The sequence below is a fragment of the Alosa sapidissima genome, chromosome 2 (assembly GCF_018492685.1).
Source record: "Alosa sapidissima isolate fAloSap1 chromosome 2, fAloSap1.pri, whole genome shotgun sequence".
Lineage (NCBI taxonomy): Eukaryota > Metazoa > Chordata > Actinopteri > Clupeiformes > Clupeidae > Alosa > Alosa sapidissima.
The window spans coordinates 41,626,366-41,642,640 of NC_055958.1; the positions used below are offsets into that span (position 1 = coordinate 41,626,366).

At 41.5% G+C, this 16,275-nt stretch overlaps 2 protein-coding genes and 1 long non-coding RNA gene across 4 annotated transcripts; 2 read left to right on the plus strand and 1 right to left on the minus strand.

Moving 5' to 3' along the window:
• Positions 1 to 3,805: 3,805 nt before the first annotated feature.
• LOC121698397 lies at positions 3,806 to 6,523 on the plus strand. The gene is made up of 3 exons (XR_006026759.1): positions 3,806 to 4,100; positions 5,121 to 5,213; positions 6,017 to 6,523. It is a non-coding gene; the product is annotated as an uncharacterized LOC121698397 (long non-coding RNA).
• A 652-nt stretch (positions 6,524 to 7,175) lies between these two features.
• LOC121704049 (mitogen-activated protein kinase kinase kinase 3-like) lies at positions 7,176 to 12,796 on the plus strand. 2 transcript variants are annotated; one of them, XM_042084611.1, is made up of 13 exons: positions 7,176 to 7,690; positions 8,441 to 8,492; positions 8,794 to 8,856; positions 9,029 to 9,070; positions 9,174 to 9,280; positions 9,553 to 9,862; positions 9,939 to 9,974; positions 10,139 to 10,182; positions 10,297 to 10,480; positions 11,099 to 11,291; positions 11,525 to 11,657; positions 11,785 to 11,892; positions 12,203 to 12,796. In XM_042084611.1, exons 1-13 carry the CDS (start codon positions 7,610 to 7,612, stop codon positions 12,644 to 12,646), a joined length of 1,797 nt encoding a protein of 598 aa, XP_041940545.1. In that variant the 5' UTR covers positions 7,176 to 7,609; the 3' UTR covers positions 12,647 to 12,796. The 2 variants fall into 2 exon arrangements, with proteins under 2 accessions (XP_041940545.1, XP_041940546.1); XM_042084612.1 differs by having other exon boundaries at positions 9,655 to 9,862.
• Positions 12,797 to 12,833: 37 nt separating this feature from the next.
• On the minus strand, positions 12,834 to 15,458 carry LOC121697653. Its single transcript, XM_042079278.1, has 9 exons — positions 15,375 to 15,458; positions 15,168 to 15,266; positions 15,026 to 15,077; positions 14,741 to 14,838; positions 14,519 to 14,655; positions 14,055 to 14,120; positions 13,517 to 13,563; positions 13,260 to 13,408; positions 12,834 to 13,123 (listed from the first exon to the last, which is right to left on the minus strand). Exons 1-9 carry the CDS (start codon positions 15,400 to 15,402, stop codon positions 12,834 to 12,836), a joined length of 966 nt encoding a protein of 321 aa, XP_041935212.1. The 5' UTR covers positions 15,403 to 15,458.
• Positions 15,459 to 16,275: the final 817 nt, after the last annotated feature.

The following is a 16,275-nucleotide window of genomic DNA, read 5'->3' on the forward strand; positions in this document are numbered from 1 at the left end:
TGATTAAAGACAATAAATTACACAACAGCGGCATAAAGCCCTAAATTGTCTTGTTATAGCCTACACCATGGGTCTCCAACAAGTTTACCCATCATAGCAGCCCCCTTTTGAGCTAGCCAGAGGCTGAAGCAGTAGGCCTATGCTACTACATTTAAACACAATTGTTGCCGCGAGGCATTCCAGCCTACGAATTTAAGTTCATTATGCATAATTAAAAAATAACTCAACTTAGGCTACACAATAAGGTTTCCATTACAGCACAGCGCACATTCAATGAATGAGTGAAAGCGGCTTCCTTGTCTCGCAATAAACAGCTGGAAATACTGACACTTTTTCAACTACATAAAACCTCACAGTGAGCCATCAAATACCCCCTATATGTAAGTGCCTATCAGTCTCAACATTTAGATATATAATAAAACAGTCCTAAAGTAAATTAAATCCCAAGCCAAACCGAAAATCGTCTGCTTTTGATAGCCTGGAATGCCGCTCCAAACGAAACACACGTCTCACAATAAAACGCACAATGTAAGAAATAATCCCTCGCATACAATCCTGCCCCAAACATACCAGCCTAAGCCTATAGCAAACCCTGGACATAATTTGAGGATTTACGGAAAGTGTGCAATCATACATGGACGCCTGGCGATGCTCTGGCCGTCTGTGCCTCTGACTCCGCTGCCTAATTTGGATGGTAACTCGACAGGTGAGCGCGAAAATTGGATGTTGTGGAAGCGTAAGTAAACTGTTTTTTGCAGAGTCCGCAGACTACATCCTCTTTAAGGGTTACTTTACATTCTGCGGTGTACAACCCAAAGTATTTCCAGACACCACATTTTAGAGGAGTTGGGGACATAATTGTCCGCTCAGGCTGGCCGCTCTGTGCGTTATCTTCCATTTTCGAAACAGGGTGGCTATTGAGTAACCTGACTCTCGCCAGATGAATTTCGTTCTCTGGCTCCAGTCATTATTGTGGCTACTGGCTATTATTGGCTTGATTTGGTAATGGGCCAACGCTAGAATACGTTTAGAGCACCCGCTATGAGATGACAAACAATAAAATAAAAAACAAACTAATCATAGACTGTAAAAATGCGCTACACATGGCACTAAAAACCGAATAGTTTATTTATAGTTCGACTACGGATATTTCACATCATGTTCAAATGCATTTGTAGCAGCAGGCAGACTGCTCTTCGTTAGAGCCGCTGTTATCCAATGAAATGAAGTTCCAAGCTCCAGGGTGACTCCACGCGCGTTCCCGAGCAACTTTTTCTTCTTCTTGCTACGTGGTAAGCAAGGTATGTGCATTATCGCCATCCTCTGAACTGGAGGACGACTCTCTTCTTACAGAATATCCAATACAAATCGACGTTGATCCATGCGTCACTTCCAGTGTTGGAACTTGGCGCGTGGTCAGAGCCGACTGGCGCTGGATCCGAGCCCCAGTGTTCAAGATGGCGATGACTATGAATTGGCCGGATTTACTAGCCTAGCCTCCACCATTCTTTTGTATGGAGGGCGGGACTTAGTCACTCTCTCCAGTTATATATAATACCTCCATGCTATGGACTCAACAAATCCCTCAGCCACGCCCATCAATCAGTCCCTCACAGCTCATGGCTTCCCCTGAGTGTTGAATTCCCTTCACCTGTGTTGCTCTGGACTCTAGCCCTATTTTCCCCACTTCCCCACTACATGTCTGGTCTCATCAGAGAATGACACCAGAACTCTCTGCTCCCGTCTTCCCACGTTTGTGCCAGTTTTTGCCAGAATCTCCACTTAAGTTGGATCATTTGTTTGGTCTACCTTATTATTTGAACACTTAAGCTAATTGCCTGTGCTTTGGACCTTTTGCCGGATTTCTGTTAACTTTGTGTCTCCTGTGTGTTTGCTAAGCCTTGGGCCTGCAACTTCCTTGTTTAACGTTGTGATCATTAAATCTGAAAACCTGGATCTGAATTCTCTGTCTGAGTGTGTCCTAAAAAGTGCATCACCATGCAAAATGTGTTTTAATGCATGGGAATGTGTTTAGAGTTTTGCAAAAAAGAGTCTGATCTGCAAATTGTGTTTTATAGCCTATGTGAAAACTTTGAATGTATGCAACATACAATTTGAAAATTGAATCATAAAATTAAGCAAAGCCCCAAGAGGCCGTAGGTTACACTGATTTAATTTGATATTATAGCCTGTACAGACTGTGATGGTTAAAATAAAAATGTAAAGGGGTTGATTTAGTTTAATCAAACGTGACTGTAGCCTAGTTGCAGAAACACTCAACCACTGAATCGGGCCGTCTGGGACCTCTATTGAATGTTACCTTTACAGACAGTTGAACTCTTCAGCTGATTGTATGTTGTGCGCCCTCTAGCGTCCTGTGGCGTAAACCTTCTGACCCACTACACTGTAGGCCAGTGTTCTTAGGGGGTGAAGATTAGGCTAGATCAGTGTTTTTCAACCACTGTGCCGGGGCACACTAGTGTGCCGTGAGAGATCACCAGGTGTGCCGAAGAAAATTACCCAAATGTCACTCACTGGTCCAGAAAAGCAACTGTTGCATCAAAGAATTTATAACCACATGATTGTATGATTGCACTATTTGTGGTATGCAGGCATTGTACAACGGGGGCCCCATATCCAGTATTCACAGAATCATCACATATCCAGTTCATAACAACAATTAAATTAGATATAGTCACCTACAAATGAAACAGAGGGCTTGTTTTATTGAGCAAGTCTTGCATAGTCATAATAAGGCCATATGTATTATTTGAAATTTTAGGCTATGGTATGTTTATTTTTTCTTCACAAAGGATGTTAGTGTGCCGTGGGACATTTTAAGTGTCAAGTGTGCCGTGGCACAAAAAAGGTTGAAAAACACTGCTGTAGGCTACACTTTGGAACCAGTAAAAGATAGTTTGGAACGAGTGCTCCCTCTCAAGGAAATGCAACGTCACATGATATGCAGGAATGACGTAAAGAAAACGAACTGCCTCCGTGAGAAGTCAGACCAAGTGAAGCTTCCAATCCAATTGTATCGGAAAAAAGGTTCAGTAGGCTAGTATAGGCCTACTCGAAGCTTCAGCAGAGCCGAACAGATATACTGCTCTGAGGTTCAGAACTCTATGAGGACATCTGGTGGGGAATGTGATCAGTCGCCACAACCCAAGTGTGTGTGTTTTTCGTGTGAATTTGTGTTTTTGCCGAAATCAGGTTGACAGACACTGCGGGCTTGTTTCGGTAGCCTACTTCCTCCTCTTCGGTGAAAAGCACCAGCATACAGGCTGTGCCTACTCTGGAACGAGTGCTCCCTTTTCAAGGAAATGCAACGTCACGTGATATACTTACAACCGGACCCGCGTCACACAGAGCAGGTTGTTTGCGCCATGCCCCTTTTGAGGGGAAAACATTCCCTCAGAACAAGCCAGAGTGAACCGGTAGACATGTACAAACCACACAGCTAAGAACCCCTCCCTGAGTTTCTTTTGCCTACCATGTCCTCAAAAAAAATCCTGACAGAAGAAAATGATGGCTACAAGCCATAAGAAGAGAAGACCGTATGACACTTCTGGTCACTGAGTGGGGTTGTTGCACCACTTCGTAGGCTACTTGGGATACTGAAGAGACGTGTTTTTATATTAATTGAATTAAGCTTTTGTAGGTATCTTTCACGGTCAACGACCGGCAAAGTGGTTATGTATTGAGTGGTCATATTGATTTGTGGTATTTTTTGTTATTATTTATTCCTGCGATTTCTGTACGAATTACGTTTATTGACCCTAATTTGCGTTGGAGTTAATGAGAGGGGTTGTTTGTTTTCCCCCCGAAAGAGGCGGGAACGTTTGTCACGAGTCAAGTTCCCGGATGTGCCGGTCTAACGTATGCAGGAATGACGTTCAGAAAGCGAATTGCCCCGATGCCCCAGTGAGCGCCAGTGAGTGTTGAGACCGGCTGATCAGTCGCCACGACCAGTGCGTGTGTGTTTTTTTTGTGTTAATTGGGCGATGCAGCCTATGTGTTTTTGTCATTTGGCACTGCGCGGTTGTTTCGGTTCAGATCCGCCCGCTGACAGAAGACCAGCGCAAATGGACAGAATGAAGGTAAAGCGAAGACAAGTTCACTGGACATTGTTAACAGAGCAACTGCGCGTTCATCAGCATGATCTATAATGTTCTCCGTTATTGGGCTACATATCCTAGCTATTACCTTGTCAGGTGATAGTCGTGTTTTGAAATTGAGGTTTCAATGACTGCAGGGAGGTTATTCGCCCTCTAGTGTAAAACTCCGTGCGAAGCCTAGTGCTTCCCGGAGAACCCGTTTAGGCTAGCCTACGTTCTCGGGGACGTGTGTGTTCTCTCTCTGGGATATTTTACGGCACATCTCATAAACACAGTGACTTTGACGATAAGATATTGTGACTTTGAACCCCATGTCGTCCTCCCCCGATGCGGTAGGTTATGTTGTTCATTCTGGTAGGATAGGTTATGGTGTTTATTCTGGTAGGCTACATAGGTTATGATGTTTATTCTGGTAGGCTACATAGGTTATGATGTTTATTCTGGTGGGCTACAGCAGGTTATGTTGTTTATTCTGGTAGGATAGGTTATGTTGTTTATTCTGGTAGGATAGGTTATGTTGTTTATTCTGGTAGGCTACTTATGTTATGTTCATTCTGGTAGGCTTGTTATGTAGCCTATGTTGTTCATTGTTGTGGGTTGGTAGGTGTGAATGCTGGGCCAGGCTCTGCGTCAGTCTGACTCGGTGCGGGTTGTTGACTGATAGCGAGGCGGGCCGTCCCCGGGTGGACTTTGTCTCGTGTGGTTTGAGTTTCTGACTCACTCGGCCCCGCTGGAGCTCATGAACAATAGGCTACAAGTGGAAAAAGGCAAATAGTGGCGGTTTTCGCTCGAATTCTTGTGTGTGGGCTGTGGCGCTTATAGACTAGTCTCAGTTCCCTCATTAATAACGTTCTGCCCCCCCCCCCCACCTCTCTCCTCTCTCTCTCTCTCTCTCTTTCTACGTCTCTCTCTCCTATCTCTCCTCTCTACCCCTCTCTCTCTCTCCCTCACTCTATCTCTCCTCTCTGTCTCTCTCTCTCTCCCTCTGTCTCTCTGGGTCAGGTTACAGATGTGAGGTGAGCGCTGGACTGCTGTAGAGAGGTGACATGATGAAGCTCCTGCTGCTGGCTGTGTGGATGGTGTCCTGCTCATGTGGTCAGTCTTCAACTCTCTCCTCCTCTGCTCTCCTCTCTTCTTTTCTGCTCCTCTCCCCCACTCTCCTCTCATGTTGCCAGTCTTCTCCTCTGCTCTCCTCTCTTCTTCCCTCTCTTCCTCTCCCCCACTCTCCTCTCATGTTGCCAGTCTTCTCCTCTGCTCTCCTCTCTTCTTTTATCCTCCTCTCCCCCACTCTCCTCTCATGTTGCCAGTCTCCTCCTCTGCTCTCCTCTCTTCTTTTATCCTCCTCTGCTCTCCTCTCTTCTTTTCTTCTCCTCTGCTCTCCTCTCTTCTTTTCTCCTCCTCTGCTCTCCTCTCTTCTTCCCTCTCTTCCTCTGCTCTCCTCTCTTCTTTTCTCCTCCTCTGCTCTCCTCTCTTCTTCCCTCTCTTCCTCTGCTCTCCTCTCTTCTTCCCTCTCTTCCTCTCTTTTCTTCTTTTCTCCTCCTCCCCTCTCCTACTTGTCTCGGGATCATGATATTAGTCTTCTTCTGTCCTTCCTCCATCTCTCTCCCCCACTCTCTCTCCATCTCTCTATCCCACTCTCTCTCCCCTCTCCCTCCATCTCTCTATCCCACTCTCTCTCCTCCCTCTCTCTCCATCTCTCTCTCCCCCTCTCTCTCCATCTGTCCATCCCCCTCTCTCTCTCCTCCCTCTCTCACTTCTTCACATCTTCTGATCCACCTTCTTTTCTCTCATTTGTCATTGAGTTTGTGTGTGTGCGTTATAATAACTAGAATAAAATAAACTATGATTAAAACGTGAGTGTGTGTGTGTGTGTGTGTGTGTGTGTGTGTGTTCTCCAGCTGTTATGCCTCCCACCAACCTGACGGTGGAATCCCAGAACTTCAACCACACTCTCCACTGGATCCCTGCTGCGGGTACCCCACCTGGAACAGAGTACTGCATTTACCTGAGGTGACACACACACACACACACACACACACACACACACACTACAGCACACACACACACACACACACGCACACACACACACACACACACACACACACACATATCTGTTGCCTGTGGCTTCCATCATCTTCTTTAAATTAAGCAGAACATGTTTCACAAATGTTGTATGTTGCTCATTTCAGTGTTGACACATTATGGTTGTGACATGCCAGGTGTTAAAGCAACATCAAAGAGTTTTTTTGTACCTTAAAATAATGTTTCCAAAATCGCTTCAGTGGTTTATCAACTCGGGTGAACGGCACTTCTGCATTCTCTTCGCGACCCTCTATCGGCTATAACCGCACTATGTAAGTTTGCCAGATCGGGTAGCGGATCTGTAGTTCTATGGAATGAGTTAAATGAAACTACAAATTTGACTTGCATCTAATGTCGCAATACATCGTACTTTCATAAAATCATGCAACATATTCTACCTTGTCTGTGGACATTGTTATTTGCAAAGCCGGTGCTGGATAAACAAATAGTGCGTGTGACAGAGGAAAAGTTCTTTGGTGTTGCTTTAATAGATGGATATTAAATACACGAGATATGAAAAACTTTTGATACTGATGAAATTATTTACTTAAATATATACATTATAATCATTATGATACATTTTGCATTACTTTTAGATATTTTTACGGTATGTTGAAATGAGGAAAACTGCTTCCGGACATGGTTTTCCAGGCACTGACTACATTCTATATCATTTAGAACTATTTATGAGGCAACATGAAATCATGCCTTGTTGTGCAACCCTTGTTCTGATTAAGATTTTGAGTAGTTTTTCAAATTAATATTGTTCATATTTTTACCCCCAAACCTTGTTTTATCTGGCAGTACGGTGTTCATTTTAGGACATCCTCAGACTCAGGTGTCAGACTCAGAAAAACATCTGTCATCTTCAGACAAAACTGCCTCAGCGTCAGAAAAACCTCTGTCATCTTCAGACAAAACTGCCTCAGCGTCAGAAAAACCAGACTCAGGTGTCAGACTCAGAAAAACATCTGTCATCTTCAGGCAAAACTGCCTCAGCTTCAGAAAAACCTCTGTCATCTTCAGACAAAACTGCCTCAGCGTCAGAAAACCCTCTGTCATCCTCAGATAAAACTGCTTCAAACCAAACGGCCTAAGAAAAACATCTCAAAGGACTCAGGTCTCAGAAAAAACGCTGTCGGAAAAAGTGGAGTCAGGTCTCAGAAAAAACGCTGTCGGAAAAAGTGGAGTCAGGTCTCAGAAAAAACGCAGTCAGAAAAAACAGAGTCAGACGAACAAGTCTCGGATAAAAAGTTATCAGAGTCAGGTATCAGACATCAGATGAAAATGAGTCGGGTCTCAGGAAAACAGCTGTCCGAAAAAGTGGAGTCAGACGAAAACGTCTCAAATGAAAAGTTATCAGAAGCTGAAAAATATCACGCATCATAGCGAAATGATACGTCATCAAAATGCGACCGCCATACAACGTAGCCTCATGCTTACTAGCCAGTGTAAGAGTGCGGGGAAAGAACAACGACGGCTACAGAACGGTGAGTTTAATATTATGTTTAATACTTTATTCTGTCAATGGCATGTTATATTTGGCGCTTGGTTAGATGTAGAAATTATAAGTAAAGGTAGAAAGTGATCCAATGGTGTAGGCTACACATTGTAGGCAATCGATGTATGTATCTTAGCCAACCTTACTTGGCTAGTAGGCTAACATTAGCAGCTGCTGTAAGGCACATACAGGAGTATGCTATGTACTACATACAGCAAAATAATTTGTTTTTCGTAGGACTACGGTACGTTCAATGAGCTAGGGAAAAGTGGGTTAAACATGTTTCCACCACAAAAGTCCAGAACGATACCTGAACGATTATTTCCTACTTTTGCTAACCGTTTCCCAGTTGTACACTGTCTACCAGTAAGAAACCTGCAATCATCATCATTGGGAATGTTCCCATTATTCCCAGACCCCCATAAAGACAAATATGATATGCCATGTAATGCCATATAATACCATTATAATAATACCATTACATGAAATAGCAGGTAGTAACAACACGGCACATTTCTCTAAATAAGTTAAGATAACATTTCATATAAAATTAATTCAACAACACTGCAGTTATTGTCCTCTGGGGATTACATTTCAATTACTTGTCTATCTGTATGCCTGTCTATTATTGTTGTGCAATGACAATGACAACTGCTAACGTTAGCTTGAGCAATGGATAACAAATGTACATTAATTTAGGGTTTTCTTTAATTCACCTTTTTTTTTCTATAACCCTCAGACAATGGACAGAGTTAGAGAGTACGACAACTTAAAACAACAACTTGAAAATGGTAAGTTTTAGGGGGTCATATTTTCAGTTTCCGTAAATCCTCAAATTATGGCCGGGATTCTATAGCCGGGGACATTGTCGATTCAGACAAATAAAGGCCGGTCCCCAAATATAAGCCAGGGTAATAATTGCCTATATCATACCCCTATTCCACCGACACAGCTCTAGTGCTGGTTCGGAGTCAGTTAACCCAATTCCACCAACGCAGGTCTGGTGCTGGTTCGGAGTCACTTTTACCCATCGCCCCAGAAAGACAGAGAAATGATTAATATTTTGCAAATATTTTGAAAATTATTTTCTAGGAGAGCTGACTCAAAAAGGGTTTGACACACGAGTAAAAAAGCTTCTGGTGGCAAAGGAAACCGGTAGGATAGTATTGCTGCATATTTTCAGTATTAACATCAGATATTCGTAGTATAATGTTATGTATATAATAGCCAACATTTGAAGATTGCATATGAATTCAATGTGAGTAATTCTTTGATTTCACTGAGTACTTATTTGTGCCTTGTCATACCACCGCCATTTCTATTGTAGGGCAGAGTGAAGGGAGTTCCAGTTCTAGCAATGATTATTTGAGTAAGCAAGCTCCATATTATGTGTATTCACAATAATATGAATGAGATGTTGGGTTGCTTGGATTTGGCACAGTTGCTCAAATAAATATCTGTGTTCATTTCAGCTGCAGCTGAGGCTTTTGCCAAAGCAAAACATCTTGTACAGCCGCAAGTTGTGAAGAAGAAGCAATATCCACTGGCAGTTAAACCATCAAAGTCGTCACTTCTAAAGGTTAGAAAAGTCTGACCCTAAATAAACACAATATTGCATTAAGAAACAAAAGATGCCTCAGTGAAAAGATTTTACTGTATTTTCCGGACTATATGTCACACTTTTTCATAGTTTGGATGGTCCTGCAACTCAGGTGCAACATATATATTTATATATATGGTTTTTTCCTCTTCATGACACATTTTTGACTGATGCAGCTTATACTCTGGTGCGGCTTATAGTCCGGAAAATACGGTAGTTAGATAGATTGTATTTCTTTTCTTTAAACTTAGGTTAAAATGGCTCCCATGGAGTGGAGGCCACGGACTACAAAGAGGTCAGGGAAATATCAAAAAATTATTTTGGAAGAGATCCCTCCCCGTGTTGTCCTGCAGGGAGATGAGACCTATGACGACCTGCTAAAAATAGGACAAGAAATGTTCTGGCCTGACAAGCACGATCAAAGTGAATTCACCCTTTGCCATGGAGACGGTAGTAGGTGGACCAAGGTGGAATTCTCTGCAGAGTTCAAAACTGTTTCTGATATGACCACTCCTTGGAAAAGGACTCTTTATGTTGGACGAAGAGAATTGGATAATTTGGGTAATGCTAATTATCAATACCAATAATATCATAAGTGTAGAAGTTATTTAGTACAAAACATCTGTTATTTTTGCAGAAGTTATCTGCGTAGATGATGAAACTACAGCACCAGGTATGTTCATGTCAGCCAAAACTAATTGCCATAGTAGAAACATTTAAGTGTCTATATGTGTGGTTACATGTTCTAGTTATGAAGTAATCTGTATATTGTACTGTATGTTCCAATGGAATTTCACTGTGACTGTCATTTTTTGTTTCTGCTGTTGTGTTTTGTAGATGAGGAGGATGAAGGGGATATGGATCAAAGTATGTTTGATGAGGTAATGGCATGATCTGGTCTGATCTTGCACCCACAAATCCTCAGACATCATTAGTGTGATTGTTAGAAGTGTGCCAAGTGGAAAAGAGGATACTTTCACTGTTTGTGTTTGTAGGATTCCAGTGCCGAGTCAGCTAGAGGCAGTAGTGCAGGGACAGCTGTAGCTCAACACATTTCAAATCTCAGGGTCAACAGTGAGTCAACTGCAGAGGCAGCGGTAGGTGAGAATTGGACATCAGAGAGTGCAGTGGAGGGAAATGAGAGTGTGAAGGCTTCACACGATCCCATCCTGCCCTCTTGTAAGTATTTTGTTTTCTATCCAGATAGTGTCTTTTTCCACAAATTATTTAAGGAAAAATTAACATCTCATGTATTAAGGGAAGGGACCACTGCTCCTCAAAACATACATTTCAATCAGTAGGCCTGTTTGATGTCTGAAGTGCTGTATGTAGAACAAAGAACAGGACAATTTTGTACAACATCACAGTGGATCAGCAGATAAAACTAACCAAGGGTAGCGAGTTCACTCTATTTCAGTTTAAGTTTGCCCTATAGGTTAGCTTCAGCTGTCAGTCCACCATTACATCAATCCTCCATATGTACCATATATTTTCTTACTGACCACACTCAATGTTGAGGTCTCAGCTTAAGGTCCCCTTTAAAAGCTTGACTAGTCTGGGACTTGTTTCACCAGAAGCTACACATATTTAAACTTGTGACAAATAAAGAAATGCTGTGAGTCTATTTGTGTCACTGTTGGTTAATATTTTCTGAGGTTGAATAGCATTTCTATGCCATGTTGTATTGCTTACTACCAATATGTGAATGATGCTGAACATTGTTTGGAATGGGCTCCAATAACAAATCCAATTACAATGTAGGAAACATTGCGCTTGATGTGTGTTTGTATCCCTTAGTGTATCTTCCACGTGTCCCATATGTGGACAGCTCCTTAATCAAATACGATGAAAGGCTTCTCCTTGGAGAAGGAACGTTTGGTCAGGTGTACGGAGGCTCGTACCAGGGTACACCTGCGGCTGTAAAAAGAATAGTGTTAGGAAGTGCCAAAGCAGAAGAGCAGGACATCCACCATGAAATAAATGTGTCTCTGTAAGAATATTTTATTTAAATGATTTTTTCTGTGCTCTGTGTAGCTTTGTAATGTGTTACATTTGATAACTTAAAGTGATTTATAATGCTAAGTAATTTCTAATACTGTTACAAATGTGTGCAAGAAACCATTTATTTATTTTTAACTTTTAAGACAGAATGGGGTAGGCAACCTGAGATTACTTTTCTTTAGTTCTGAAAGAATAAGATTGGGTTCTTTTCATTATTCACAGGAGACTGTCACATCCCAACATTGTGAGACTTCTGGCGGCAGCTCGCAGTGACACCTGCTTTTTGTTGGCTACAGAGTATATCCATGGAGCTCCTCTTGATGTCGTCATTAACTCTGACAGCTGCATTGTAAAGGTATTTTTGCTACTGTTCTTTCAGTTGCCTGCTGATATTCTTTAATGTGTCACTGCACATAATTTGTTAGGGAAATAAGCAAAGTCTTATGACTAATTATCTTTGTTAATTATAATTGTCTTCTAAGCTGGAAGGACACGATGACGAATTCATCGCTCTCGATCTAGCAATGGCGACAGAGTATATCCATGCACAGCAGGTTATTCATCAGGACCTTAAGCCAGCCAATGTTATGGTAAGTTATTTTTCCTTCAGAAATACTGGGCATGACAATGGAAGCGCTTCTTTTGAACAATCTCTGAAGTGAAAACATTTTAGAGATGAGTAACGTCTTGGAAATGTGCATAAAGTGACAGTGTACCAGCAGACTTTAGTGTCAAAATGCAGAACTTGTAGATCACAATGAATATGTAGCTTTACAGATGACAAACTGAGCCAACAATATCAATCATTTGGTTGCTTTGCTTTTTATACGTGTAAATATATCTTCCCTGGTAAATACAGTACTTTCATACAACATTCATAATGTTTTCTGTATCTTTCAGATTCAATTACAGTCGAAGAGGGCAGTCCTAACAGACTGGGGTTTGGCCAATATTAGAGACACTGTCCAGCTTCGCCAAGGTAGCCGTGCACAAGGACAGGCTGTAGGGCCCATGGGCGGGACATTCCTGTACATGGCACCTGAGTGCATCCTGCACTTTCAGGATGCCTCCTGGTACACTGACATGTGGTCCCTGGGGGCCACCTATCTGGAATTGTTCACAAGGTCATCCCCATGGCTCATCAGAAAACAACGAGAGCTGGCTGCTCTCATGGCATCGAAGACCCCTCCACACGCTCTCCAAAGTCTCAACGAGAAGTACCACTTTTTGGGTACATTGCTCAACTATGAGCCGCAATCCCGACCCAACGCCTCAGGAGTAGTAGAATTTCTCAAGTCAGGGCTTGGCCTGGATTTAGAGAGCCGATATGGGTATAAGTGGTAGAGAAATGCTGACAGTGTGAGGAAGTGTTTTTGTGTTCTGATAGTTCTAGTGAAGTCATAGTTTAAATAATTGAAAGCTTCCAATTTGTTCTACATTGATGTCCAGTGTGTGTTCAGCTGCAAAAGTATCCACATTAAAATAAAGAGCATGTCATGATTACTACCCAGCCCCCCACCCCCTCCTTTTTTCACTCTCTTTCCCTTAGCATAATTTTATATAATTCGTTTGCCTCTGCAAATGTAGAGGGTGTTTGCAGCATATTTCTATTCATACAATTGGTTATTTCTTCAAATAACTTAAGGTAGGCAGCAAAGCAACCATTTAGGGTGTGTGGAAACCTGCTGTTGGCTAAAATGGCCCCACACAGGTCTTGAAATTCCTCGTTTGCAACACGCAAGTGTTCATTTTCTTCACTGACAATTTGTTGTGAAAAGTCAAGAAGGTCATCATCAACTGGGCACAGCATATCAGCAAAGCCTGTATATAAGGGAGAAAAAGACAAATGGTGGTCTTTCAGGACATTTTCTTCAGAAGGAGGAAACATAATTGAGCATTAATGGCGAGTATGCATTCATAGAAATGTATTAAATAAATCAACCAAATTTTCTAATACCAGGAGGTGGGGAGTTGTACATGACATCTGGCTTCCCGAATGGACCTGGAGCATGCCGTTGTTTTCTAATGTCGTGACTGTTCCAAACTGTCCGCTCAATGTTCAAGTCCTCCTGAAGCATCTCAAGATGTGTATACTGCAGGCAATTTCTATTGAAAAAGAAATAGAATATGTAAAGAGTGTCCGATGAATTAGAGCATGTTTATGCAACCTTCAAAAATATATGCCATTTTCACTTGAAAGAAACTTTGACCTACATGTGTACAGGGTTGTCCAGTTCGAGGATGCCAGACTCCATCATGCCCTAAGCATGTGATAAGAAAAGGACATAAGGTTACTCTATTTTGTCATTTAATGAGTTTATGGTAGCAGCTAAGAAATTATAAATGAACATGATCAGAGGGTAACTTCAGAGTGGAAAACTAACATTTCAGCAATTATGTTAACCAAAGCAAACACATAAACCATGTTAACCATGTGCAAACACATAAAACACCAATTTCAGATATAGAGGTGTTAGATTTCTTGTGCTGTAGGTAGGGGATTTCCCCACAATAGGCAATCAAAAACCATTGTGGTCCAAAAAAATTGCCATCAGCAATGCACTCCTTTTGCTAAATTATACATTTATGGCCGTAGACATAGTTAAGATCACTTCAAAATGGCTTTAACCTCTCAACTGCAGCAATGAAATCATTCTTTGGTTACTGGTTTTAAATGCAGTTAAGAAAATATAGGTATATTTAAGGTCAGTCATCAGCGCAGCCATTGATGGTTGTCCTAGGCTAGTAGTACCTCAAATCTTGTCAGCCATTTCTTGATCCACGTCCGCTTTAACATGCTGTTGAAGCATTCGGCTCTCTTAACAGAACAATAATGAAATACATTTTTTCAACAAAACAATAATGAAATACATTTCAAAATATTTCACCAGACATAATTTCACTGCATTTCTTACTTCCAGTAACTATATGCATGTGACAATAAACTTCCTTTTATCCATTTCATCTACATCCACCAAAAAAGAAAAACCTGGGGAGTTGTGTAAAATACTAATAACAACTGAATGTGATAATCTACAAATGTTGAATGCCATATTTAGTTGGAAAAGGGACATAAGACAAAATATAAATCTTGAAAAAGACATTTGGTATATATGTACTTTTTCAATTTTGATGCTGGCAACATGTTTTAAAAAAGGGTTGGGACAGTGGCATGTTTACCACTGTGCTGCTTCACCTCTTCATTTAAAAACTTGCCTGGTTGTGAACTGATGTGCCCATCCTGAAGCACTGCCATGCCTGGTCCCCAAGTTGTCGAACGTGAAATGCCGTCTGCATTTCACCAACAACAAGGTTCTCCTTTCCCCTGTCACTCCGGATCAATCGGGGACATCCTTAGCATATAAAAAGAACATTTTTTGTGTATGTGACCTGACAAGCTTTGCCACAGACTCAATACCTCCAATTGACAATGCATACCTCCTAGTTCCACAACAACATCAAAGAAGTATCTTGCCACAAATTTTTGCTTGCGGTTCGAAGTGCCAACCTTCAGCCACAGAACCCTTCGAGAAAACCTGAGAGAGGAAAAAAAGATATGCACACATCCATGCACATAAAGAAAGCCAGCTTAGACAGAATGTTGCCCATGGTAACCAGCTAGCTTCACCATACTCTTACAATATCACTTCAGATGTGAAAAAGTTATTAACGTAATGTACCTTATGACACAGCACAAGCGATGCTTTTGTACAATTTACCTACCCATCAATGCATAAATGTACCCAGATCCCAAAGAACTTCAGCTTATCATTACCTGTAGGACAAAATATAGGGATATCTATAACGCATACTATTGTCGCATTGTAAAACTTAATCCCTTTCATTAAGATGATCAAATGTTTACCATCTATGTGCCAGGTGTCATTTGGTCCAGAGCTGTGGTAGTTCCTCCTTTGTATTTTTTTTTTGCCTGGACTCCTTCTCTGCAGACCACTTGCATCCACTTCACGCATAATTTCAGCAACATCAGTCCTACATTCATTGACAGGTACTTATAAGTGACACTCGAAGGTAACATGACAAAGTGCTTGGTGACATTTACATCACTAACCTGTAGCAAGGCCGCACTCCTCTGACATCGCGAACACGTTTTAACATGGCTCTGATGCCTTGGTCAGGTGACCAGTGTCTCATCTCGCTCTGGAAATCGAACATATCAAGTAATTATAACCATTGCATGGACAAGCAGAACAACATTTTTGCACAATGCACAAACATTTTTTTTTTTAATTGTTTGGGGGCTATAGGCTATCTATGCTAAGCTAGGCTAATGGAAGGGTGCATCAGACCGAGTAACTGCATGCACAGATAAGAGAAGGGTATGGGTCATATTATCTAATTTAGTACTGCTAATTATCCAGTAAAGGTTCCACTGTGCAACAGAAGCCATTGTCCAGTCAACCTTTACATAAAGTGTGCACACTGAAGAAAGCACACGCCAAAACGCGTATGTGCAAATAAAAGAGTATATGCATAGTGCGGCCTCTCTCCTACTTTCCTTTATGTATAACTATCCAGGCCAGCACTGATAAAGTTTAAAAAGTAGACAAATTGAGTGAAGCCTGCTCCTATCCTCACTGACCATTCAACTTTTACAAAATTCTGTCCACAGGCCACAGGCTTTATACAGAACAGTCAGAATGAATGAAAGCAGCTGCCTTGTCTTGCAATAAACAAACAGCGGGTGGAAATCCTGATACTCTTTCAACTACATGAAAGTTAATCAAATACCGCCCAGATTTCAGTGCCCATCAGCCCCAACATTTAGCAATATAATCCACTCTGAATGAAACACGTCTCACAATAAATTGCATGTTAGAAAACTTGCTGTTATCTACAATAATTTGTTATTGTTCATGAAGGCGTGTATGGCAAGTTGTTATTTTATGAGTAGCCTTTTACTTTATTTCTAAGAATAAAATTGCAATTAGGCTTAAATTAACAAAAAAAGA